Genomic DNA, 26,575 nt, shown 5'->3' with positions numbered 1-26,575 from the left:
GAAGTGCTGTTCTCTTATGGACTTGAACTTCTACAGAAGTGGAAAGGCAGAATCAAGCAAATTATTTTTGTAACTGTCATCACTTAATTTATGCCATAAGTGTTCAATATGTTTTTTACCAACAATTTTAGAGGAAGAAACACACTGATAAACTTGCTATAAATTATCCAGCAAAACTGATGTAGCAGTTTGTTTTTCTCTTTGTTTATGAGGTGACAAGAAGGCAAGCTGCCAGCAATATTTTAGCAACAAAACAGTAGAGGAGAAAGTTCATGTTAATTAATTGTTGCCATATGGTTTATAATTACAGTTAAAGAAAATTTAATCATTCATTAAAGGCTGAATTAATAACTACCTTAACCAGCACTAAATTCATCAACCACATTACTATTTTTTGTTTTAACATCCATGTGCAATTATGTTCTAAGAAAAAAACAGTTTGGGAGAAATGTGTATGCAGACTTACTAGAAAAAAAAGATAAAGTAGGAAGCTAAAGGTACAGAATTAACAGTTTTAAAACAGAAACACATTTTCATGTAATCTATTGACATTTAGGGACAACAAAAACAAAACCAAAATGAGTATCTTCACACTAGCTTCAGCATCTCCTCACCAAGTCTAAAAATTCTAGTTGCACTTAAAAAAAAATTGGTCTCTGGATGCTAAGCCAGAAGTGAATAGATGATAGGAAGTCAGTAGCTTTTTTCCCCCCATTCTGTATGCTATTTCTACTGTGCAAGTGGTTTATACACACATTTTTCTCATTAGCTATTCCACAAGCAAAGGGCAAGCTCTAAATAACAGCTGTTGCCTGCAGTGGGTAACAAGCTGGTTCCTTGGTGTAGCACAGGAGTGTATGTGGCCTCTCAGACCTGCTCCCCAGCGTCAGGAAACAGAAATGCTGAGATGCAGAACACAACAGAACGTATTGCAAACCGAAGTTCTGAATGAGTAATAACTTTGGCCCTTATCCAACAATACGTGCAGTTAGAACGTAAGAGGAAAGCGTTTATTTCTAGTGCAGGAGGGTAATGGCTTTCAAGCATTAGGTCCTAAACCCCTAGTAGAAAAACACAAGATGTGTGTTGATAATACTGTTGCAAATGTGATGTTTGACAGAAGTCAGACATGAGATAAAAACTAACTGCCAAATGAGTAACATTGACGTATTACTCAAAGTTCCATAATCCATTATCCAAAAGATTATCTACACGTTACAGTTGAAAATCTTTTACTGGACAGTGTTGGAATTAAAATTCCAAGGCTCCTCAACAGTTCAGGTCTTTTACTTGAGATGATACAAGCACACATTACTAGTATGTTACACACAGATGTGCCACACACATTAAAGTAGGACTTGTCCAGATATTGATTAATACCTTCAATTACCTGCTCTAGATATCTCACCTGTACTGAGCAGCTCAGTATTTTTGAGATTAAGGCTGGAAAATATTTATGCTCTATGAAATGTTACTTCATAAAGCCAGAAATAATAGTCACAGATAACAGAAGAACAGAAAAGGTTAAACACATTTCACTTACTTCCTCTGCAACAGCAATGCAATTTCTGTCTGAACTTTCATATATTCTTGTGCCATTTTGCAGTGCTGTTCAAACACAGCCATAGATTCTTTGGAGTTTGGGCATGGTGCTAGAGGCTGAAAATAAATCAGACATGTTAAAAACTAATGAACTGATATGTTAGTATAAAGTGTGCTAGAATGTCTCTGCAGTGTATTTATAATGTCTTTTAAAAACCAGTAAGGTTTTAAAAATAAGTGTTAAACCATGCCCTGGAAAATGTCACTGCACTGATGTCAAAGTTGACTCAAACCTCAAAGCTGCAGTTATTAATCTGATACTCTCTCTGTCACAAAAATCAAAGTAGCATTTAGTCCCCCACACAACGAATAAAGTGAATGCAACAATTTAACCCAGTAACAGACAAGCAAATAATGCCTTATTTTGACAGTCAAACTCCACTTACATTTGGTTTTACAGATCGTGTTTCCCAGGATTTGTTTTTAATAGCTTGATCAAATCTGAGTCAACCAATCTCAGATTACATAATATGTTTTTTTAGCCGTAGTCAAAAGTTAGACTGAATATAAACACAGGTAAATATGTAGCACTATATTTTACAGCTCAAAACTCACACATTAGAATGAAAAGCAAGATAAAAAAAGTAATAAAGCATATATTTATTACCTGCAACTGATGATCTAATGTAAGATATGCCATTGGGATGGAGTTATCTGACCCATTGGTCTCTGTAACAATACCAAGAAAATGTTAATGTATTTTCAGAGTTAATTCTATTCTTATTGGGCAAAACCAAGAATTCTAAGTCATTTCACAATACACAATTGAATGTGGAAAGGCAGATGGAAATAGCAGCGTTCCAATCCCAAGGCAGATGAATCATTTTGTTTTTCTGATAAAATTAAGAACTTCAAATTACAGCCTATCACACCAAGAAGAAATAAGCATTAAGGGTATCATCCTACACTTCTAGAAGCCATGTAGCAGCATACAGATTTTAAAAAACCTATTTTTGTACAGTTTGCAATCACATTGTCTATTTTTATAAAAGTTGCCATTTCATTCTTGTTTATGAAGGATCAGCCAGCCAGCCCATGCATCTAATGATTTTAAAATTAGAAGCTGTGCAAACCAGCTCTGCCAAAATAAAATAAGCACAACCTCCTGCGCAGTTTTGAAACCTGCTCCCAGTGAGGTCTCTAAGTATGTTCCTCACAACATGCACTCGGGCATCTACTCTGTTCTGTAGAGATACTTTGTGGGTAGCAAGGAACCCAACAACCAACCTATCTCCTGGGCTGGGCTGCTCTCTTCTTAGACTGCAGTTACTCTGGATTTCTCTAGTGCTTTCATTCCAGATTTAACATGTTTCTGAACGCTTACAGATCCTATCTTTTGGTAGCCCACAATCTGGGGATCGCAAGGTTACTGTTAAGCTTTAAGAGACACAGGAGTAAAGACACATGGAGAAACTACTGATTTTATAGCTGCATTATTGCTACTAGAGGATTATATGGAGGAGGGTAGGTGGGAAAAAAAAGGGGCTGCTTACCCATACCCCAAAAGCACCTGCCACAGAGTAGTCGTGGTAGAGAAACTAAGGTGTTGCCCTCAAAGACTATGCTATCTCCAAGAGCAGCTTCAAAAGGAAACAGAAATAAGAGGGTGGGAATGGAGAAAAAGTGGTTAAGTGTATGTTTGTAAGGAAACTGGAAGGTGGTAAAAAAAAAAAAAAAAAAGAAAAAAACCACCAACCCTAAAACCAGAGACTTAATCACCACAGTACCTTAAATGAGAACAATATAAAAAGCCCTTCCCTGCCTTAGACTATTGCCATATATGGAATACTGCTACAGCAATGAAATTATTGCAATGTTTCAAATACATCAATACATGCAAAATACTTCAGATCACATTCCTGAGCATTTCAGCACCGTGTCACTGAACTGCAGCTTTTCCTGTGACTGACCAGATTCAAGCTGCATCCTCATTTTTTCATTTTGCCTCATTAACTTAAAAAAGTATCCACTTTTAGAGAAAACCAAAATTATTTATTTCTTTAGAACTCCAAGCAATTTCTTGTTCATGGACAGCATAAATCTGACAAGACAAAACATACATGTGGTACATTCTGTATTTACCTGAGTATAAGGTGAGGGATTTCTGTGGGCCAGACAATGGACCTGACTTTTAGCTCTAGTGCTGTGCTTCATTTAAGGCCAAAGACTTCAGACAAACTGCCTTTGCATTGACATACACTCAGCAAATTTCAGTTCCCAATTAACTATTGCTTGGGAAGAGCTTGTTTCTGTGTGAGGCAGCAATTCCCCTAAGTGCTCACTGCCTGCAGCAATTTAAGGCCCACTCTACACAAAAGAGGGCACAGGGTAGACTGTGGCAGTGGGCAAGAGCTTTGGGAAATGATGGGTGACAAGGTAGAGAGTGTGATTAGGCAACGTGACAATGGAAAGAAGAAAGAACAGAAGCAAAATGAAAGAGTATGTTGCCCTCCTTCCACTAAAACAGGGGGTTGGGAAAAGTACACACCTTACATACAGAATCACCTTATATTTGGTAAAATACAAGAGTGCATATTTTTATATATATATATAAATACATGCTTGTGCAAGAGTCAGTTTTAATTTTGCAGTTGGTTACAGAAAAAGTATGAAAGAGTCTGATCAGCCACAGATGAAATGTATCACAAGAATAGGATTTCAGAGTATGAGGCACTCTGAGGTACCGGCTTGAGACTAAGTTTAAGATTCAACATGTACATTTTGGTAACAAAAATGTAATTTTTACTTATATTCTAAAAAGCAATTTGGGAGAATCCATTGTTTTCATGCAGCCCAGTATTGATTCCTTTCATAATGGAGTATATTATGACTTTTAAAATTGAATTCAACTATTAAATCATGTTCAATCTAAATTCTATTTCATAATAAAAGAACAGTGATGCTACAACAGAAATAACTACAAGACTTCTTCAGACACTCATTAGTTCATTTGAAAACTGTAAGACTGTGTGCACATGTACATTCTGTATAAGCAAAATTACACAGATAAAAAAATAATTGTATTCCAGCTGATACTCACCTACATAGCATCATTCCACATGTCAGAGCAATGAAAGCTTTGACTGTGCATTCATAATACAAATGCACAAGACTAAAATACTCTAAAATGTCCATTTCCATAATTCCCCAAAACCACACTACAGTAAAAAACTGGTGCTGAAAGATCTGCATTAAATACTACTATCACTGCATCTGTACAGCACTTTCTTACAAGCAAAATGCTTACAAGTTTATGTAACTTAATATAATCTATATCAAAAAGTTCTTTAAGCCAGTGTGCAAAACAAAGCAGTAACACAATGATTTAATCTAAGCAGAACTGAAATGGACTGTGACTTTCACTGCTTAATTTTGTTAATGTCTAGGTACACATCCCACACCATAATAAAATCTATACTTTCTATTTTTTATAAGCAATAAGTTAACTAATGAGCAAAGGATTACCTGCATCATCAGGTGTCCATGGATTACGAGCTGGCTTTTCAGAGGTTGGTCCCGATGGAGTGATCATTCTTACACTAGGACTAGATGATCTACTGCTGTTTCTACTCTCCTGAAATTATAAAAGAAACCAAAATAAAATTACAAGAAAAGTTAATAGAAGATTTTTTTCAAAAGTTCATTTTAAATAACATTATTCAAAAGAAAAATACATATGAAGAAACCTGAACCTATAATCCTTCCAAATACGTTCCTCCCCAGGCTTTTACTCTGATGTCTCTCCAGACCATTGGATAAACTTTACATGCATTACAGTGATAATTTCATCCCCATTTCTACTCTGCCATTACCATATAAAAAGAAATGGACATAATTTGACTATTCAGTGTAATAAAAAGCAGCACACAACAATGCATTCAAGACCTTTATATAAAAGCGTGACAGTATGTCTAGTAATTTTCACACCACCATTCAGTGAAATAACATAAGGAAGAAATAAAGTTTGTTTCAAATATTTAATCAATGACTGGGATGACATTCAGCTAAAGGAATGCAACTTAGTAACTGCACTGGCCTGTGGTGTATTAATATAGTTTTGTTATGGTTCTTATGTTAACTCAGAGGTTATGTGATTCATATTCAGAAAACATGAAAACAGTGCTTCATCAAAAAGGATCAATCAATTAAACCAAAGCAACTAGAAAATTAGTACATCTCTCACAAAGCAAATTAAGAACTAAAGCAAAATTCTGTAGGAAGTTCCCATATATACAGCTTGACACCTCCAATCCTTTTGTTTACCAAAGTGCAAAAACATACTGCAGACTTCATTATTCTACTGAACTTCTTTTTCAGAATTATTATTTGCACTACATATTCTTGTATTTCATGTAGTCCCTCACTGACATAAAATTAACACACTACAGGACTTAAGACCATAAACCCCAGCAAGTTTTGCAGGGAAAAAAAATGAAGTATACAACCATTTTCAATGTGGTGTTTTTATCACGAAGTAATTAAACGTCCCTATTTTTCAAAAGAAGCACTGGAATATATATTACCTGAAAACTATTTTTTTATGACCCTAATTTCCAAATATCATATCTTAATTTAATTTTTAAAAGCCAGGATTTCCGTCAGTCAAGTAACAATCCAGAGTAACAAGGTTGTACACACAGAAATATCCATTATTTCAACTGCATTATGTTTCTCCTGTAATTGCTTCAATTTAAGAGGGTAGGAGAGCATACTGTTAAATTGCACACATGAGACCTATAATGGTAAATGCCCCTGCTTTCTAAAATGAAACATCCTTTAAAGAACCATAGTTCAAGTCTGCTGGGTAAAACAGGGAAGTCAAACACAGCTCAGTTATTAGTTGAAAAGCTGTTTAAAGAGCAAACCTTATTTTGCAGCACTTAACACTGTTCCTATGCTGAACATTTCAGTCTTACTTGCTTAAGCAATGGAAAAATGTTTGCAAAAAAGGTAGGTGGCTTTAGTGCAATTAATTCTTAACTAAAAAATTAAATTTATTTTACATGAAATTATATATTTTGCTGTCTAATTTTCACAAATTATTTCAGTCTTCAGATGCTGAAGAAACTCATATGAGAGTACATTCTGCCCTATCAAAGGAAGTATATTGATCGACAGAGAACAACACGAAACTTTGTAAGAGCAAAGGAATTGCCAAACTGGGACCAACATTTATCCGTGAGCCTTATATTTCTTCACACAAGCAGCATTAACAGGAGTAGTTTCATTTTTACTAACCATTTAGTGTCTTATGGCAGTAACCAGGATCAGGACAATAAACTACTGTAGAAATAATCTGACGGATTATATTATCAGCATGACGGCATCAGACATTCTGAAAAAGCTTTAGTGTCGGAGTCTTTGTTGACATTAAGCAAGGTTTAACTTGCTGAGCTTACTGTCAGTGTCCTCAGATATGAACGATAAACACACCCTGATGTGCAAGGTCAAAAGATAGAGCAAGTGCTTTTCACAGTAAGTCCTTTAAGCAGAAAGAGACGTGCTGAGTACTCACAGTTGACAGAAAAGGGCACCTGAGAAGTACTCTAGGTACAGTAACTTCTCAATGCTGTACCACATCGCTTGCTGTATCAGATTGTTTTGATCCATCAACAGAAAAAAACAACCAAACAACATTTCCTTGATAGCATTGTTCAGACAAAATTACTAGGGAGAAATGAAGGATCCGTATCTGAAGCGTATCTAAAAAGCATCACAAGGGAAGTTCCCCAAACTAAACACCTGCTAGATTACAGCACCTGAGCGTGCACTGGGTGGGATGCTTTAGGCCTCCTGGACACCAGCCCTTCTGACAGGTAAGCCGGTGACTGCTCACTAGCAATGAGTTTCTGCTTCCTTTTCACAGGGATCCCTTCATCCTTGCTTCCTCCAGGTATCTCACTGTGCTCAACAGACTGGGTTACTCTCAAATCAGGTCTGAAAAGCTGGTGTGCTCTAAGGAATAATCCCCCCCTCAAGCTTAATTTAAATGGACAACCCAATTTAAAGAAGTCATCATTACTAGCCCTGTCTCCTCACTTATAGATTTTATCTTGCTGTGAGAAGGGAGGACCAGTTTCACAATCTCACAGACAGAATGATTCACCTATGTAATACCAGATCTCACAAATTATCACACTTAGCCTGCATGCATGTGAACACGTACATTCTGACCTTGCTTCTCAACTGTTCAATACTGTTCATGGTTTTCCTTAGTATGTTAATTTTTTTCTACTGCAAAGTCAACTGTAGTAACTCTAAGGCCCAGCAACAGTTTTTTTTTTTTTTTTTAAAAAAAAGGTTTATAAGAGGTAGTTTTGACATTATGATAGCATGATAGCATGGTGAGGGAACTATAACGTACCAAAACAAGCAATCCAATAAAATATACATAGGCAAGGACATTGATACCTCACTAGACACCTGATCACAACCTGAAGTTCTTGAGTGATTATGCCAAATATGTTTCTCAGTCTATCTGTATAAAATATCAAATTCTACAAAGATTCTATACCGTGTAAAGAGCCCCTGAAAGTTTTTATGGCTGCGGTTCAGAGTCTGCACATCTGTTTCTGTGTTACGAAAGTGTTCAGGCAAGAGCAGCAGTGCTGGACAGATGGCACGATACAATATTTTAAAATGCATGTACAGGAAAATGAAGAATCAGTTCAGTGCAAAAAAACCCAAAAAACACAGAAAAATGAATAGAGCATCACAGTATATGCATGGAAACAGATGGAAATGTAGCATATGACGATACAGAGAGTTGCATCAATGCTTCTCATGTCACTTGGAGTAAGGCCAGTATAAGGTCACCAAGCACCAGAGAAATTTGAGAAAAAGCAGATCAAACACATGTTCTCAACACCGAACCACTTCAACAACTGATCCAATGATAGAAAAGTCTTTGGCTTTGTATATCTTCTAATTTAAACTGTTGATGTAAAAAGGTCAGTTGAGTAGTAAAATCATCTGCAAAGCACGATTACTGTCTGCTGTTGATAACCTCAGTAAAAGCAATACCCAAAATGCCTTAAGTGCCTCAACAAAATAAAAATAATCATCAGCCATACAAACTACATGAAAATTCTTCTACCAGTACAGAGAAAAAAAATATGCATACAATCATAAAACATAAAAGAAGGTCAGATTAAAACAGACCAGCATTTAAGCAGGAAGACAAGAGTCTTGGTCTGCCCTTTCTGGTAAGCACCCTAAACTTTAGTATATTTGTCATTATCAGCTCCAGTGTTTTCCTTCACCTTAAGAAAAAATCCATTCTGAATTGGGAAAAACCTTCCTAATTAGAAAAAATACAGTCATAACAGAGCTATTGACAGAGTGGCAGTTATCAGGAAAAACTTGTATAATAAAAAGATTTTTTTTATCAGTTTTACTCTGTCCAATGATACAAGTTAAAAAAAAAGGCAAGACTCTGATAATCTTTCAATTTTGAGTGGCATAGGGGCTCACCAGGGCTGGGAGCGGAGGCACGCGGTGGCGCAGCAGCTCAGCGACGAAGGCTGCGCCGCAGGGCGGGTGTAGGAGGGAATGGAATGTGGGGAAGAAGGATGTTTGCAATGAAGAGAGGGAGCGGGAAGGGGATTTCAACATTAGGAAGGATCACCTATCTATGGTATAATGCATATGGGAAGATATGATAAACTGACCAGAACTACATGAGTCACTGGTGTTTTTTCTGCTTTGGGTGGTAGATTGCTTGTATGGATAGCAGTCCAAGATTTTTAATGAAAATTCAAAGCACTAAGGTCCAGAGCTATAGAAATCCATAAAGAGTAGTCTTAAGTCTTTTGCCATAATTACACTCTGCTTGCTTTCTTCATTGCTTTCAGATTGATTTTTTAAAAGAATATACAGTATGTATGTCAAAAGTTAATTTCAGTTGTTAATTTCAGTAGACTTTTCTTCCTCACACCAAAAGGGGATGAAAATTAACTATTTGTTTATATGGGCAGTGCAAAAATTTATTCCAAAGTGAATTTTTCACACCTGTTAAAATCTTATGTTTTCCAGATTTTATCATAACCTTTCCAAAAGCTGCAAGATAGAAGCAGACAATTGTCATTCTTCCACTTGCATTTCCAAATATGTACACTATCTGAAACAAGAAACTAAAATGCAGTTCTGGTATTTCTGTAGACCCTCATCAGAAATTGGGGAGGTAAACAAAAAACCCCCTTTTCTGTACCTCCCACCCCCGATCAAAAATGCAATTTAGCTACAACATCCATGCAAGCAGTAGCACAGCTTTCAAAGAAGATATGAAGAAAATGCTGAAATTCTATGTTTTCAAATATGCACCATTCCTTAAAGTGAGCAGAATGAAAAATTTAAAACACAAAAGCTATAATTAAATATATTTATACATCAGTCAGTGCAATTTGATGCTGATGTACTGTCACAATTTTTCCCAAGTCTTGCATAATTTTAGTTCCACAATTAAGGAATAGGCTAATCTATTCCTTTATTAAATTTTGCAGATTCATTTCTTTCTTAAAAAAACCTACCAACTGTGAAGATATTAGGATGGATTTAAGAGTCATTCTAATAATTTCTGATAGATATCCAGAATAAATTCTGTTAGTAATACCTGCTGAATTGATGAGGTTTCTGTGGCTTAGCACACACCATGGAATTGAAGGAGGATCAAATGTTGACCTCCCTGATAAATACACAACCCTGAAATTACCACCTATTTTAGATTACTGCAGTAGGCTGTTTAATATGGAAACCTGTTTAATCTGGTGAATATGCTAAACTCTGTTTTCCCACATCCAAATAATAGTAGAGATTTCAGAATCGCAAGTTCACACTAACGATCAAATAGCCTCCATGAATTATTGAAAAAGACAACGAAGCAATTAAAACCACAAAATAAACATATCCGAATGTAGCATTAGCTGTACTTTTCTCATTTAAGATATTCTTAGTTTAATTTAAATTTTATGTAGCATACCACCGCGTCTGTTACCATGGCACTTACAATACCAGATAAAAATCCTTGGTATTATAAAATACCTTATTGAGACAGCCTTCATTTTAAACAAAACTTTGTGATAGCACCCTCCTGTAAACCTTTTGCAAGAAATTGAGTGATACTACTCTAAGTTACTATTCAGGATTCAGAGATTACTAATAAAGACATTCATAATACTGCGGCACATGCTTTTTATTTTTATGCAGAACGTGAGCCTAATGTATGTATAACTGCTTCCGACAATCAGAAGTAGTAATTACAATTGTTTTCTATGTGTAGAGATGAAAAGGATTTCCTGTATGACATCTGCCCCCAGCCAAATTAAATGGTACACAAAACTATGTGTACATAAAAGTGACAAATGCTGTGTGAGCTACACACAAAACACTTATCACCTAGAGCTCATTCATAGACTGTCTACCCTCAAGGATTCTAATTTAAATGCAATACAGATGCCACCACAGCCTGCCAAGCTTCCACATCATTTCTATGAAAGCATCAAAGGTGAAGATTTCCAGACCAAGCTTCCCTGTACAGATTCGATGTTCACTTTACTGAAAGATAAAGAGACGAGAAAGATGTTACCTGACTGGACTCTGTTCCAGCAACACTAAGATCTTGAATGGATCTGCGCCTCTGCTGTCCGTTTCCTGCTGGGAAAAAAACAAAACAAAACCAAACCAGTGAAATCTATTCAGAACAAAATAAGAAGAGTGCGACTGTTGCAAAGGAGCTTGGAATTTGTACAAATCCACAGAGAGAAAGTGAGAGAGGGGGAGAGAGAGACAGCTGCAGAATTTTAACTCAAAACATGCTGGCCTGTCAACAAAAAGTACACCCTAATACAATAACCACTCCTACCACATGAATTGCTGCTGCACTCTACTCCACCATCTTCTGTCACATGTATTTGATCAGGCTTAGTACTCGGGGTAGGAGCTGATGACGACATCTATTTCAAGTGCGTTACGTTATGGGGATTTCTAAAAGCTAGACGGCGAAGATAACAGGCTGCCAGCTTTAACCTGCTGCTCTTTGGCGCGCTCAAGGAACATGGCAAGGACTTCTGCCCGCGCGCCGCTCCCCGCATGAAAATTTAGAAGTGAAAGTGCTTCCTTCTGGGCTTTGTCTCCTTCAGATGAATGGAACTATGTCCAGTTCTCATGCTCTGAGAAGTGTGAAAAGGGGACTGTTCAGCTAAATCACATCTCACCATCAACCTCCTGAATACAATGCTGTAATCTTTTCCTCCTCTCCTTCCACCTGTTAGCAATTATCCACCACTGACAGCTACATAAAACAGTTTAAATTTTAACACTGACATGCAATCAAAGGCATTTCCAGGAAACCAAGTCTCCTTAAAAATAAAAGGAGATTATGCAACGGAATCTCCCTGGCTACTTTGATTTTTATTACACCGATTGTTTATATTGCCTTTTGAGAGCAGGTCAGCTGTTCAAAAGGAAACACCAAATTGTCCCGAGTAACAGCTGACAATGCTCAAAATTCTTGGTCTTAGCTCCGCATTACGTAACTTTGCTACTGGAGGGGAGCATCTGAAACATGTCCTGCAGCCGTAGCCCCTCGCCCGCAGCACTCGTCAGCCCAGCTCCCTCCCAGGCATCGCATTTTTAACCTTTTAGATACTTCTCATTCAGCATCATCTCCTCCACATAACTCCATGGCCTATCTTGACAGGTGTTTTGATTTGCAACAGTTACTACAAAAACGTAAGACTATTTAATGTTGAATCAATACATTTAATGGTATCATACTTTAAATTTTTAAATAAGGGTATTATTACATGTAGGAACACATTAGCACAAAACAACAATAAAAAATTCTCAGTGTCACTTTACCATTTGTCATGACATCTTATAGTCTAACATTTTAGGTATTACCAGAAACAAGCATATAAGGAAATCAAGAAGTATTCTAGAATGGGAATATATTCTTTACTCTGACTACACATTAATCTGAATTGTAATCCTGATCTTTTGCTTCTGAAATTCAGAGGAAGTATATACTTACCTAAGCAACAATGGCTATATTATGTTTAATACTTCGATATTAGAGATCGTGTGAATGACAAATTTATGTCAAAATTTCTGAACTTGTTCACTTGCAGTGAACTTTTTCAATACCTAATCATTTAACAAACAAGATTATTCATTTAATAGAATTCTGTACTGTGGGTACTTTATCTGGGTGCCACAGCTCAGCTCAAGATATGGGCGATCCACCCACGGCCGATACAAAATTATGCACACATTTCATTCAACAACACTGTTCTAAAATTAGCTCAGCTGAAATAGGCTTGCAAAAATATCTGAAATTCTAATTTCAGATTAGCAACATTCGTGAATTTAAAGAACCCAGCACATGTGTTGCTGAAATATTAGAACATGGCTGCCAAAATGTTAAAATAATCAGGGTGGGGTGCAAGAAAGCAAAGAAAATGCCTTGGGGGGAGAAGGAGGGGCCAAAAGTGTTGTGTTGTAATAAAAGACACCTTTAAATGAAATATCTTCAAGTTAGTAGCATGAGGGAAGAGCAAGCTCTACTAGGCAATGCCATTTTAATTAGTGTAACTACTGCAGACATCTGGCAAATAGCTTGGACAAAGCTGAAAGAGACTACGAATCAACAAATACTTATTGCTCCAGATTCAAGACAAATGTCAATTGAAAAATGTAATATACAACATATAATCTTTATTTGAAATTATCAGTGCTACTTCTCTATGCTCTCCTCTTACAGTTTTGATCTTGTTCTTACCTCTACCTCCATTTAAAACTATTTTTTTTCTCATTATAACAACTAAGATTTATGTAAAAGCAAATAAGTTAATATACAGTAGCTTGATGTACTATGTCAGGATTACAACGGCTTATGGGATTTTAAGATTAAAAATCAAACATCACAAATATACTCCCTGGTCTCAAAAAAACCCCAATTTCTCATATCGTTGTTTATTTTCTAAACTGAAATTCAAAAGGTACAGGAAACTTCCATCATGTGCTGCCTCACATACTCTAGCAAAATCAAATTATACAACTTACTAAGGCTTTTGATCACCCCCTCAAGCATCCAGACCAGCTATGAAATCTTCTCCCTGCCCTTTAGCAGATACTTATGTCTCCTTTTACAGTCTCTTATTTGCACACAGTACTCTCTCTTCCTTACACACCTACAGGACCCAAATCTCCCTCACAGTACTGGATGATCAGTGGATGTAACAGGGCGAGAGGACATTTTAAAGAAGTTAAAACATTGATCTGAATTCCAGAAGAACAAAGTGACCTGAGAAGACAAGAGTGGGATTTCTGGCTTATACTGGTTTTAGAAATAGATGGAAAAATTACAGACCTATAGCATCTAATTCCTATCCACTTTCTAAAGACACTCAACAAAATGTGTCTCTCTTGAGTAATCATTTATGCAGTGTAAATGCTATAAAAATCTGAATGCTGTGGCACGGTTTCAGATGACAAAATTACAAAGCCAAATGCACACATGCTATATATATGGGATGTCTAATGTTGTCAGTGAAGAAAAGGCTGTACTTGAAGGTATATTTGTTAGATGCTGCTTGACTGGTTTGTAGCAAAAAGGTGTTCTTGATCATATTATACACTATATTTAGATTTTTCTTATTGTTTCTTTAAACGTGTAACTACTTATGCCTTTTGTACTTGCTTGGGTTTTTGTTTTTCATAAAATATTTTCATTTTTCATAAAATGTTGACACTTATTTTTTATATATATATGCTATATATATTGTATATACTATAAATTTGAGAAGAAAAAATGGTTACTTCACTTGGATATCTGGTTGCAAGATACCACCACTGAGAACTAATTTGCCAGGTTGTTACACCAAAAAGGAATTAGTTGATCCATTTTTCAAGTTTTGTAAGCTCGTCACACAAAATAACATCTTAAACGGAAGATCTGTTTACCCTTATTTAAACATATTTAGACAAAAGAGCAAATATGTATTAAAAGCTTCCAGTTCTGCCAGCATTTTACCTTCAATTGATAAACACTTGTATTTCACGACCTCGGTAGCATAATCAGTTCACGGACAAAAAGCAGCCGAGGCAACGCATTACAAAAAACCCCAGTGACAGCAGATGTAGTACTCATACTTCTAAAATAGCCCTGCCCCAAAGCAGCTGACTCACGGTAACACTCCTGCCCGCTGTGTCCCCTGCCTGCACTGCCTGCCCGCGGCCTCCCCTCGCTGGGTAGCAGCTGCCTCTCCATGTGCTCAGCAGAACCACCGGCAGCAGCACACGGTGGGTCGCAGGACAGAAGGGTTGCTCGCGCTGCAGACAGACGGACGTGCTCAGGGAAGTTTGGAGAAGCCAGGTATGTGGCAGAAATGCTAAGGAATGGAACGGGGCAGGACGGAGACTCAGGTGCCAGTTTGGGTATTTCGGAAGTATAACTAAAAGGGGAAAAGTGTGTTAAGAGGCCAGGATTGAAATCCATATGCTGATACAGTAAGGAAAGAGGTGAGAAATAGGCCATATTATATTGTCTTTAAAAGAATAACTAAGCATGGTACTTTTGAATAACTGCTTTAAGTATACAGATAATTAGTTTACTGGGCAGATGATCACATCCCTGTCATGTAATGATTAATCTCTTTTTTCCGGCCCTATGATTCTTATGGGAAATCTGTTCTGCTGACCAGAAAACCCATTAAAGCCCAGGCTTAAGTGCAGACAACTTATATCCTTTTTCCATTGTGCACATACTGTCTTTTAGCTGAAGTAGTTCTCTCTTCCTAGTCTTCAGCTGCAGATTCATCTATAGAAAGTAATTATTAATTTCTCAGCTCTCATCTTGTGGCCTAAAAAAGCCATGCTTATAGATTCTTCTTCATAGACTCCATACCATGCAAGTAACTCCTCTTGCTGTTATTTCAGAGCTCATGTATGTTTCTTTTCTATGTCTGCCCTGAATAGTAAGCTGAATTCCTGATTAAACCTCAACGAGGACTTGCAAAATAGTGTTAGTGCCTCCTTATCCTTCACAGAAATGAACATTAAGATTTCACATGGTTTTTCACGACCGCTTTGCATTTGTGGCTTATACTACCTAAAATTAATCTGCATGCATCTGCTATGCTCCTTTACGGTCATTTTATTAAATTGTTGCTAGTGTATGACCCACAGTGTACGACCCACAGTGTACGACCCTGGATTTTACCCTATTTCTATTTTTACCTCCCCAGTCACAACAAAACTCATCCTATGTGATAAACTAATCCTCCTTTTTATGAGTAGTCACTTCTGCTAAAGCATTAACAGTGAATTTCATGGTCGCACCTTTAAGACCTAAATACCTTACGAGTAAATTTGGAGAAAACTCATTAATATGCTTACTCAACTCTACACCTTCTTTCATTTCTACAGGCTGCTATTTCTCTTGTATCTATTCCAAATTCACCTTGGAATTCTCATCCTGTCAAGTTCAATTAAAATAGTCCAGCTGAAGAATATCTAATTGACTTCCTCTACCTAAGCAAGTAAAACAAATATACTGGTACAATTTATTTTTGGAAAATCCCATGGCCTTTTATTTCACTGACTTTTTAACAGTTCTCTAAAAGTTTCGAGGTTTCTTGGACGCCTCAGTGCTGCTACACGCAGCCAGTAGAGGCTCTCAGTTTCTAGAGCTTGTTTACCAGGCTCTCATCACATGTTGACACTGCAAAACTCGACGGATCTCTTTACTTTCTCTTTCCGTGCTGTCTGAGGATTTCTAAGGATTTCATTTATGTCATGGCTGGCCAGGTCAGTGCAAAGCTACAGTAGAAAACTTCCTTGCTGATTTGTTTGCCTCAATGCCAAGTAGGTTTTCTTTCCATGAGTAGTGCTATTCTTTGGAATCTACTTTTTGATATTCTGTGTTTTTATATGTAAACTTTTGTACAGAATAATCTTTTGCCTTCAACTTTAAAACAGAGAAATCCACTCTGACTGCAAAAAAAAAAGGAAAGGCAAAGGGAAACAATAGACTGCTAACTAAATATAGGCTTGGGATAGTTGAGAATTATTCATTAAAGTTCCAGCTGAAATTACCAGCTATGGTGCCTGATTACTGATTTTCTTCCTGTCACAAGCCTCTTCTATAACAATAATTTTAGCTTGCATTGACTTAAACACAACAGAAATACCTCATGCAGACACATTTTAGCTCTAGAAAAGCAGAGCCAGATAGAAGAATTACATAGATTAAGTGTTAATTTTTTTTTAATCACAAGTATCACATGGATTTGAAGTTCTGTGCATAATGTATTCAAGCGTTTGTTTTTCTTTTCTACTAATACTTGATCAGATTAAAAATGGGTGCTCAAACACAACAAAGATTAGAGCAAGATAATTACCTGGACAGGAATTCTTCAACTTAAGTCCATTTTCACCAAATGAGCTATTGTAATAGATAACTACATATATAGATTTCCTCTATAAGAAGATTCTTAAGATCATAAAGGAAAAAGTCCTTTATCAAGATAAGTAAGTTTGAACTAAAAGATGGAATTATTTACTGATAAAAGTAAGTTTATACTAAAGTATCACACTGCTCTTTACAGAGACATTATGAAAAAAATTATTGGGATAATTTCTAGTTCTGTCCTAGAGCAACTGGAGCAAGAAGTATTTTTAGCAGTCTGATCATTATTCCGGCATCTTAACCAACTGACCCGTTCACCTGGTCTGCGATACCTGGTATGATGATCTCAGGGACATCCAGAATGTTGCCAAATGAAGCAGTTTTACGATGGCCTCGTTTAGGCTTGGAATAGGCTGAAAAAATACACATATACAATACACATGCAAAACACTAAAATGGCAATAGCAAAATTATTAAACTTCTAATATTGCATTTTTCGTAAAATTGGTTAACTATAGTTCATGCAAAAATGTGTCATGCAGAATAAACTGCATTGCCTTCCACTCATGCTTACACATAGTAAAGCAACTGTTAAAAAGCAAAAAATGCAGAACTAGCTGTCATTACAACACCGTGTAATTAGTTATAGTTAGCAACACAAAAGTCAAACACAGAAAGCAGCATGGCAACAAGGAAGGGAAAAATCAAATGTAATTATCGAAACACAGAACAAATTTTTTCAGATCACCTGTATACTCAGAATAAATTCCTGAACTTACACAACATTTTATCTTTAGTGTGGGGTACAAACTATCTTATGAGCAAGATTAATAGTTGGGTACTTCCGTTTCTTTGAATCATCTCCTTTTAAAGGAAACCTCATTTGTTTCTGAAAAAATGCTTACTCTTACTACATTTGACAATCATTCCTGCCTTTCATTCGTTTGTCCTGTTAGTGAAGATGTTTTGTTTTAGAAATCGGATATCACTACCAACCTTTTAATTTTTGAATGATGTTCAAGAAACACTATATACTTTGGAATAAAATCTCATAATACATTTTTAATTTTTATTTTAGCACTTGTTTAGTTTAGGATAAATAGTTCCCATTCAGAGAAATGTCTGAATCCATCTCTCAAAGGTAGAACACTGCAGCATATCCATCTCAAACTTAAAAAGCAATGATGATGTGCATTATGTGATTTACACTTAATCTTGCAACAGTTGGAACAAGAAGATTAAATAATTATTGACCTGATTTGCTCTTAACGACAGCCCAATTCTCACCCAGCCACAATTTTTTTTTCAGGTTCACAACATATTATTTCTGTCACACAGTTAAAAAGAGTAAAAAAACCAAAGCAAACCCAATACAGTGCTGTTTCAGCTCTTTTTGAAAGAGTTACAGTCAGATGGGTTTGATCTTATTTCTAGTAGTCCACTATTGCCTGAAGTGATTTCTTAAAAAAAGTAACTAGTATGTTCAATATGTACTTTTGTTTCAAGAAGAAGAAACCCTCCAGTCATTAAAAAAAGTCTTAGAATATTTTGAAATAATAATTAGTATTCAGAGCAATGTACAAACCAGGAAAATTAAAAACTCACACAAAGGAGGTCCGGCTTATCTCCACTAATGTAAAAAAATTCACATTGACTTTAGAGTATCAGTGACCAAAGTGAGTCCTGACGTATTTTAAAATAAAACCAGTATGTTGTTATTATCAGGTAAGCACACGGCTGTCTTCTGTGTTAGGAAACCTTTAGAGATATTCATGGTGAGATGTGCTACACAACCATCCAGTCAAAGACTGACAATACGAAAGACAAATCTTGAAATAAGGCTTTGAAATAGGAACACAAAAGTAAAAAGTGTTTAGGGCAAGATAAATATTATGAGTAACTTCAGTATTTAGTAAAACAAAATCCTGGAGTAATCATAATACAATGGAGAACAAAAATGGAATAGCCATGGTGCACAAGAAAGCCAGAATATGATGCATATTTCATTATTAATTGCAGTTACTCGATTACCCTAATTTTCAGATCAGTAGAAAAATACTAGAACCCTGGACTAACCGAAGTAATTTTGTCTGATTAAATAAATCTGTAGTTATATACCGTAACAAAAGTTTCCCATATGAAACTTAAAACCTTAAGTTTGCGTAGATTAACAAACAATATATTTGATGAAGAAAAGAGACAAGAAAATGTTTGCCAAGTATACACATTTTTATTAATTTGCTCTCCTGGGAAGAATAAAGATTGCTTTTACCATAAAATTATGTATTTATACTTACACATAAGTTCCAATTCACTTAAGGATTCAATGCTTAGACACAACAGTTTATAGCTACCTGAAATAAACCTGGCAAAACAGCTGCAGCTTTTTGTTTGTTTTAAACAAAATATACCAAGGCTTTAATTATCTGATAAATAAAAATCTAAGTAAGTTTCTGCAATCTGCCAAAGTGGATTTTAAAATGTATTTGGGAACACGCTGAAGCTTAAAGTCACCTTTTAATTTCAAAATATTGTAAGAAGAATCTTGAAGGAAATGTTATTTTAGAAATAATTATGCTGTCAGAGATGGAATAACATTATTTCAGATGCAAAGGAGAAAGTTGTGCATTTGGAATAATACTCATATTTAAAAGTCTCATAATGATTTTTTAAAAAGGTAAAAGTCTCATTTAACAAAAGTGATCTCTTCTGCAACCTTAAAAGTACCCGATTAAAATGCTCAACTTTGTTGAGTGTACAACAGTGAATGAAGCCATTTTCCCGCACAATTAATAAAGACTACATGAAAAGTTAAAGTATTTTCACACGGCTGATGGCATTAACCCTCTATAAGACTATGCCTGTTTTACATCCTCCTTCCAATTGTTTAGTCTAACTCCCAAACATGCTTTAATTTTACCTGTGATGGATGCTATTCTTGCTTCTATTTCAGACATGTCAGCACTCATCCTCTTGGCTTCTCCCGAAACAAGGGCTGATGGTGGTCGCGCACGAGCATCTGACAAGCTCTCCACGCTGCTCCCGCGAGAGGGGGGTAAACTCAAACGGCCAGGATCACCCTGTTTCAACAGTCACATTTTTAAAAAAGAAAAAAAATCTGCAGGAGCCCCTCCGTGATATGCACAGTATGTAGGTTAAAACATATTTTTACAATGTGCATCTTAAAAATGACACGATTTAAAATTTATAATTCAAAAAATTGTAATAATTTAGCTACTATTGGCATAGAAGAAGCAAATACCTGCAACTATCAAAAGAATCTAACTTTACCAGATGAAAAATGAGTAGAATTAGGCCAATATTGTCACAAGAGAATATTTGTATTTTTTCATCCTACTTTACATCCTATTTTAAAAATTCACATAAATGTTTCATCCTTTCATGTCATGCTAATATTTTGGTTCTAAATTAAGGCAGCAAATTCTGATTATTTATTTATTTGTTTATACCTTATGAATACTTTTAAATGAACTTTTTTCTTATTTAATTGGCAATCTTATTAGAGCCTTCCAGTTTACCTTTTTGGAATTATTTGATATTTTTCCATCCCCTTTCATGTTCTTTCCCTATAACTAACTGGTCCCAATTTTGTACTGTTTTTGAAAGAAGACACTAATATTTTGTAATAGTTACAACACTTTTGATCATTTCATCATTATGGTTCAAAATTGCTTATGTTGGCTTACCGGTTGCTTTGCTGTATTTTTCATTTGCTGCGCCAATTTTGACTCTAAACGTTTTATAGTGTCATTGGTAGAAGCTCCTTGGAAATCACTTGGTTCCATGTTAGCGTCACTCTTGTTACTTGTGTTTGTAGAAGTGATGTCCATGAACGAACCTAGAAATCAATAACAAGGAAAAAAACTGGAGAATTTCCATTAAAAATACTAAAGTGCATCTCTTCACTTGAGCATTCTCAGAAGCCTAACTTTGCTTTAAAGCAACTCTAATGAAAAGCAAGCTGCAAGATCACAACAGATCCATTAATGTAAAAAGTAAAAGGAGTGAAAAAGACAGAGTACATGATGAAGTACTACGAGGAAGTCAATCTTCAGCTTGCTCTGAAATTGTTGAGGTACATGTTATATTAACAACACAGCCAGCAACCTCATTTGCAATTAATTACTAAGTCCATCATAAACCATAGAGGAGCAGAAATACCTGAAAAATAACAGATAATGTATATTCACAGTTTAAAGTGATAAATATCTTAAAATCATGTGCTGAGGGGTGAAGAACAGCTAGTAAAGTCAGTACAATGCCACAGCTGAAAAGATTTTGTAGTATACAGGTCACTAAGTTGCAAAGTAGCCAGGAAAACTTTACACGAAGTAACAGCAATTTGTTTGGTGCTAGAAAACAAACCAGCCAAGCAGTGGAAGGTGAAGACACCTAAGATTTAAAACAACTGAAGTGGGAAAACTGTACTCTAAAAAATTAGATGACCAAACAATCTTTATTCTCTGTTATTAAAACGATTTATCTGAGGGCAACACTACCTGAAAGCCTAGCCCACGTTTTGTTCCATTCACCCTTGTAGTGATTTCTGTGCACTTCATTTAAATTACTCCATTTGCTGCATCTTAACATAGAACAACTGCAAGTTTAAATTGCAGACATCATAAATGAAAGCAGGTGCAGCTTTCAAGAATAGTAAAAAAAATTAAAATGCTCAACTCCTATACATCAAACATGAGTGAAAAAGTGTCAATTGGTAGCAACCTTCCTGTGGAAAAAAGGAGAAGACCTTAAGCCTAGACATTCAGAGACAGCTTTTATTATATGCTTGTTCTTCATTAAAGGTTCACATCAGGAAAACCCTTTGACTGAAAACACAAAATATGAAGTGGTAAAAGATCTTAAGAAAAAAAAAAAAATTAGACTCCTGCCAGTGCTTAAGGTTTTGGAAAGGTTACCTTTCCCAATTTGAGTTCAAAATCGATGCGAGAATGTGCTTTATAACCTATCTGCATCATTTCATGTTGCTGTTCTTTTATTTATACAAGTGTACCTGTACTAGTGGCCGAGTTGCTTTGGCCTTCATCTGAATACTGGCAAGGATACTGCAGAGGTTCATCAGCTCCTGGAAAGTACTGTGAAAAAACAACAATGGTTTGATTAAAAAGTAATTAACAATTGCTTTAAAATTATTGAAATAGTATCTCGTAATTTATAAATTATGTTATGTTTATAATAATATATTTGAGTAGTAAATGCAATTACTTTAGTGATACACTAAAATACACCTGTGACCATTATTAATTTCCCTAAATGTGTTATGAGTTAGTGTACCTCTCCCATAAGGAGAGGAATTATTTCCTTTCTCTACTGCAATAATTTGATAATTTGTATCAAAGAGAGAGAGAAGGAGAGAGAAAACATGCAAGGTCATCTTTGGAGTGTGATAAAAGGCATACAGAATCACAGAAGGCTAGGGATTGGAAGGGACCCCAAAAGATCATCTAGTCCAATCCCCCTGCCGGAGCAGGAACACCTAGATAAGGTTACACAGGGATGTGTCCAGGAGGGTTTTGAATGTCCCCAGAGTAGGGGACTCCACAACCCCCCTGGGCAGCCTGTTCCAGTGTTCTGTTACCCTTACTGAGAAGTTTCTTCTCAAATTTAAGTGGAACCTCTTGTGTTCCACTTTGAACCCATTACCCCTTGTCCTACCGCTGGTTGTCACCGACAAGAGCCTGGCTTCATCCTCATGACACTCACCCTTTATGTATTTGTAAACGTTAATAACGTTACCCCTCAGTCTACTCTTCTCCAAGCTAGAGACCCAACTCCCTCAGCCTTTCCTCATAAGGGAGATGCTCCACTGCCTTAATCATCTTTGTTGCCCTGCGCTGGACTCTCTCCAGCAGTTCCCTGTCCTTGAACTGAGAGGCCCAGAACTGGACACAATATTCCAGATGTGGTCTCACCAGGGCAGAGTAGAGGGGAAGGAGAACCTCTCTTGATCTACTAACCATCCCCCTTCTAATACACCCCAGGATGCCATTGGCCTTCCTGGCCACAAGGGCACAGTGCTGGCTCATGGTCATCCTGTTGTCCATCAGAACTCCCAGGTCCCTTTCCCCTACACTGCTCTCTAATAGGTCATTCCCCAACTTATACTGGAATCTGGGGTTGTTCCTACCCAGATGTAAGACTCTACACTTTCCCTTGTTATATTTCATTCAATTTTTCCCTGCCCAACTCTCCACCTGTCCAGGTCTCACTGGATGGCAGCACAGCCTTCTGGCGTGTCAGCCACTCCTCCCAGCTTGGTGTCATCAGCAAACTTGCTGATAGTAACACTCTATTCCCTTGTCCAAATCGTTGATGAATATATTGAATAATACAGGCCCCAGTACTGACCCTTGAGGCACTCCACTAGATACAGGCCTCCAGCTAGACTCTGCCCCATTGACCACGACTCTCTGGTTTCTTTCCTTCAGTCAGTTCACAGTCCACCTCACTACTCAGTCGTCCAGACTGCACTCCCTCAATTTCCCAACTTCATAGGTTAAGAAATTATTAAGACACTAAAATATATTTGTATACCCGCATCAAGTGTGTCATTATTTTAACAATTTCCTCCATGGATGGTCGTTGCGAGGGATCCTTGGACCAACAACGGGTCATTAGACTCTCAATTGGTTTAGGTAAGTTTTTGATCAGTGGTGGCCGAGTACCTATGATTGGAATTAGAAAAAACCCTTAATTTGTTAAACAGAATAAAGGACAACTGTCATCGACCGACCTATTTCTAGTATCTTGCTAAATACATGCAGGAAAAGGTACTGTTAGGTGTCATCTGAAAGAAATAGCATATACTTAATTTTCTCTCTTACAAACACAAAAATGACCAAAAAAGTTCCTCTGCACTACATACAAGTTACAATTACATATGAACAAGTAGAAAGAAAATTAATCTTTTCCTTTAGTAGTTGTTTGAATAAATTAACTGACTGACCCAATACAACATAATACAATGGCTAATGAATATGTTACCACTTTCTGAAGAATAAAGCTCTAGACCAAACTACGAGGCAAGCAGTGACAGTCTTTGGTTCCTACCACTGTACTCACAAGAAAACAAAAAAAAGGAAAAAAGTATTTTAGAGGGCTGATATTGTTCCTAAGAACTTCCTGAAAAATTACTGGAAGTACCAATTTCATGTGACTTTTTCACGGTCTATATACATTTTTAATTACGCATTTTACTTCAACTGCTGCATAACTGTTTAGCTGTCTTTTTGTTCAAGTTTCTACTCTTCTTACTATTTCAAGGGGAAGTACAATTAACTGACATTCAATTGTGTTTGATACATGAGATGCAGGGACATTTTGCATAGAAAGCAGCAGGTATTCAAAAATGTATTAACTATAACAAGTAATACATGATTTCAAGGGTGATGAAGCACACTAACACTTCCTTCCTAAAAAGGAAAAGAAGCAAAGGGGGAAAAGGAAGATGAGAAAAAGAGACAAGTTCTTAGAGCAAAAATTGGGACAGATAGGGAATTTGTCTTCCCCTAAAGGACACTTTTGCACCTTACTGAGGCTTTCTGATTTACGACTATTACTTTTACACTTACTTTTACAGTTAATGTTTTTATGCAAGGCACTCATCACTCCCAATCTCAATAACTCGTGTCCCTGAAAAACGGACATGGGAATCTCTTTCTTCATTCAAAAATGCCATTTGCAAACATCTGTCTTTGTGCATTAAGACTGCAATGCTCATCCATCCTGTCACTGTCTATCCCTTTCTTTCTTCATTGAACAGGATGCCTGTGCTCACGTTAAGCTTCTATCATTTAGTATGGAAGCAATGACACTCAGGCAGAGCACCAGCCTTCAGTGATTCTTTGTTAACTACAGCTTCCAAACAAGTTTGTGCTTTCTTTGGTGTTGTCTTTCACACATGGCAGAAACTCTTTGCAGAAATTCACTGAACTACTTCACTATCATTACTTTATTAAAATTCTGCTGTGGCATGGTACCTCAAACATACACTGTTAAAAATATTACACCACTAGCATGAAGATACTACAGTCTATGATTCTGACCAGTGTTTTACCACTGCTTTCTTTTGTCTGTTTGAACTCAACCACTGTCTCCTGTTTATATTCCATGCTCCTGAGAATCTGTTCTGTATAGTAGCTAGCACAGTAGAGTCCTGCTCCATGACTGCAGGTACCTAGACACACAGGTAAAACAATTCAAACAATAGAACAGTAACGAAGAAACAGATCAAAAACAAAGTAATATGTTTAATGCCTAATGGTCCTGGCAGGAATCTGACAGTTTCTGGCATTTCTAAAGACAGGTCAAGTTACTTAAACTCATACATTTACGATAGATGCCCAGTTAAAGGAAAACAAAACAAAACAAGACAAGACAAACCCCCACAAACCACAACAAACAACTTGGCTAATAAAATTGTTGTTCATCCAAACAGAGAGGTTGTGGGGTGTTTTCTAACACCTGATTTGGATCACTTTTAGAATGTAGTGTCATAACAAAAAGAATGTGTCTCTTTTCCCTTGTTTGTTCACATGCTAGCTACACGTAGCAGGAGATGCAAGCACTTTAGCAGCCAAATAACACAAACCCCACACTGACACAGAAGTGGTAGTGTCTATATATTAAGTCTTTATGACAAAAATGCATATTTAATGAAGCATAAAATGGAAAAACTAGTAATTTAAAGCTGCACAGTTAAGTGTGTTTAGCAAATTTATAGGTCAAATACACAACTTCAAATGCAATAAAGTATTTTCAACTCACCATTGTGAACTGCCCACATTATACGGAAAGCTGGACCACCAATCTCATCAAAAGGTTTCCTACGCGTGATTACCTCCCAGAGAATAATACCCCAACTGAAAACGTCACATTTTTCACTGTAATTGCTACCTGGAAGAAAGCCATCAACATAATTTGCCTCTTTTCTATATAATGCATTAAAATGAAGTACAGCTTGAGCTGATAAATAGCTCTATATGCTTCCTTTCACTTCACATTTGTTTTGCTGAGAAAAAAAGAGTTATATAAAGCTGGCCGATTTATGCTAACTTCAGACTGAAATCATTTAACTGTAAGATTGTTAAGAATGCCTCTCTCTGGAAATCAATTCCTTCACTTGGAGGCATCCTGGAATGTGTCAGTTTTCTTAAATGATATAAAATGCAATTCATAAAGTTGCAAAAATCTCCTGCATTCAGGATTTAACTCACTATGCTTACTTCCTCTAAATTTACTTCACCTCACTTCTTCCACGTTAGTCACAATATGCCAGCCATTAACATTTCTGTCACATCCATTCCTCTTTATTAATTAGAGGTCTTTAGCAGAACTAGTAAGTTACTATATGAACAAATTACCAGATTCCTCAATTCCTCACCATCTTATTTCCTTCCTGTTTATTATTCTTACTCTTTTTGCCATGTCATTACTTAAAAGTTCTTTGACCGCAAATTCAATATTTCTAAGACTCCTGTTAAAGGTGCAGAAAACATGTAGGTGATATATAATATAGAATAAAAATTT

At 36.4% G+C, this 26,575-nt stretch overlaps 1 protein-coding gene across 8 annotated transcripts in view; it reads right to left on the bottom strand.

The window, feature by feature from the left end:
* Window positions 1–26,575, bottom strand: part of MAP3K7 (mitogen-activated protein kinase kinase kinase 7) — a 51,260-nt gene that overhangs the window by 3,585 nt on the left and 21,100 nt on the right. For 2 of the 8 annotated variants that reach the window (XM_071806748.1, XM_071806752.1), the window contains 11 exons: window positions 25,814–25,942; window positions 23,582–23,712; window positions 22,041–22,122; window positions 20,716–20,867; window positions 19,929–20,088; window positions 17,341–17,421; window positions 11,186–11,253; window positions 5,068–5,176; window positions 3,096–3,182; window positions 2,210–2,271; window positions 1,544–1,659 (listed from right to left, as the gene is read on the bottom strand). In XM_071806748.1, coding sequence (XP_071662849.1) covers window positions 1,544–1,659; window positions 2,210–2,271; window positions 3,096–3,182; window positions 5,068–5,176; window positions 11,186–11,253; window positions 17,341–17,421; window positions 19,929–20,088; window positions 20,716–20,867; window positions 22,041–22,122; window positions 23,582–23,712; window positions 25,814–25,942 — 1,177 coding nt within the window. The remainder of the gene's footprint in view (window positions 1–1,543; window positions 1,660–2,209; window positions 2,272–3,095; window positions 3,183–5,067; window positions 5,177–11,185; window positions 11,254–17,340; window positions 17,422–19,928; window positions 20,089–20,715; window positions 20,868–22,040; window positions 22,123–23,581; window positions 23,713–25,813; window positions 25,943–26,575) is intronic. The other 6 variants (XM_071806749.1, XM_071806750.1, XM_071806751.1 and 3 more) reach the window with 6 other exon arrangements.

The sequence above is a fragment of the Patagioenas fasciata genome, chromosome 3, assembly GCF_037038585.1.
Source record: "Patagioenas fasciata isolate bPatFas1 chromosome 3, bPatFas1.hap1, whole genome shotgun sequence".
NCBI lineage: Eukaryota > Metazoa > Chordata > Aves > Columbiformes > Columbidae > Patagioenas > Patagioenas fasciata.
The sequence above is the reverse complement of the archived record's forward strand: the minus strand, read 5'-3'. Positions and strand labels throughout refer to the sequence as shown.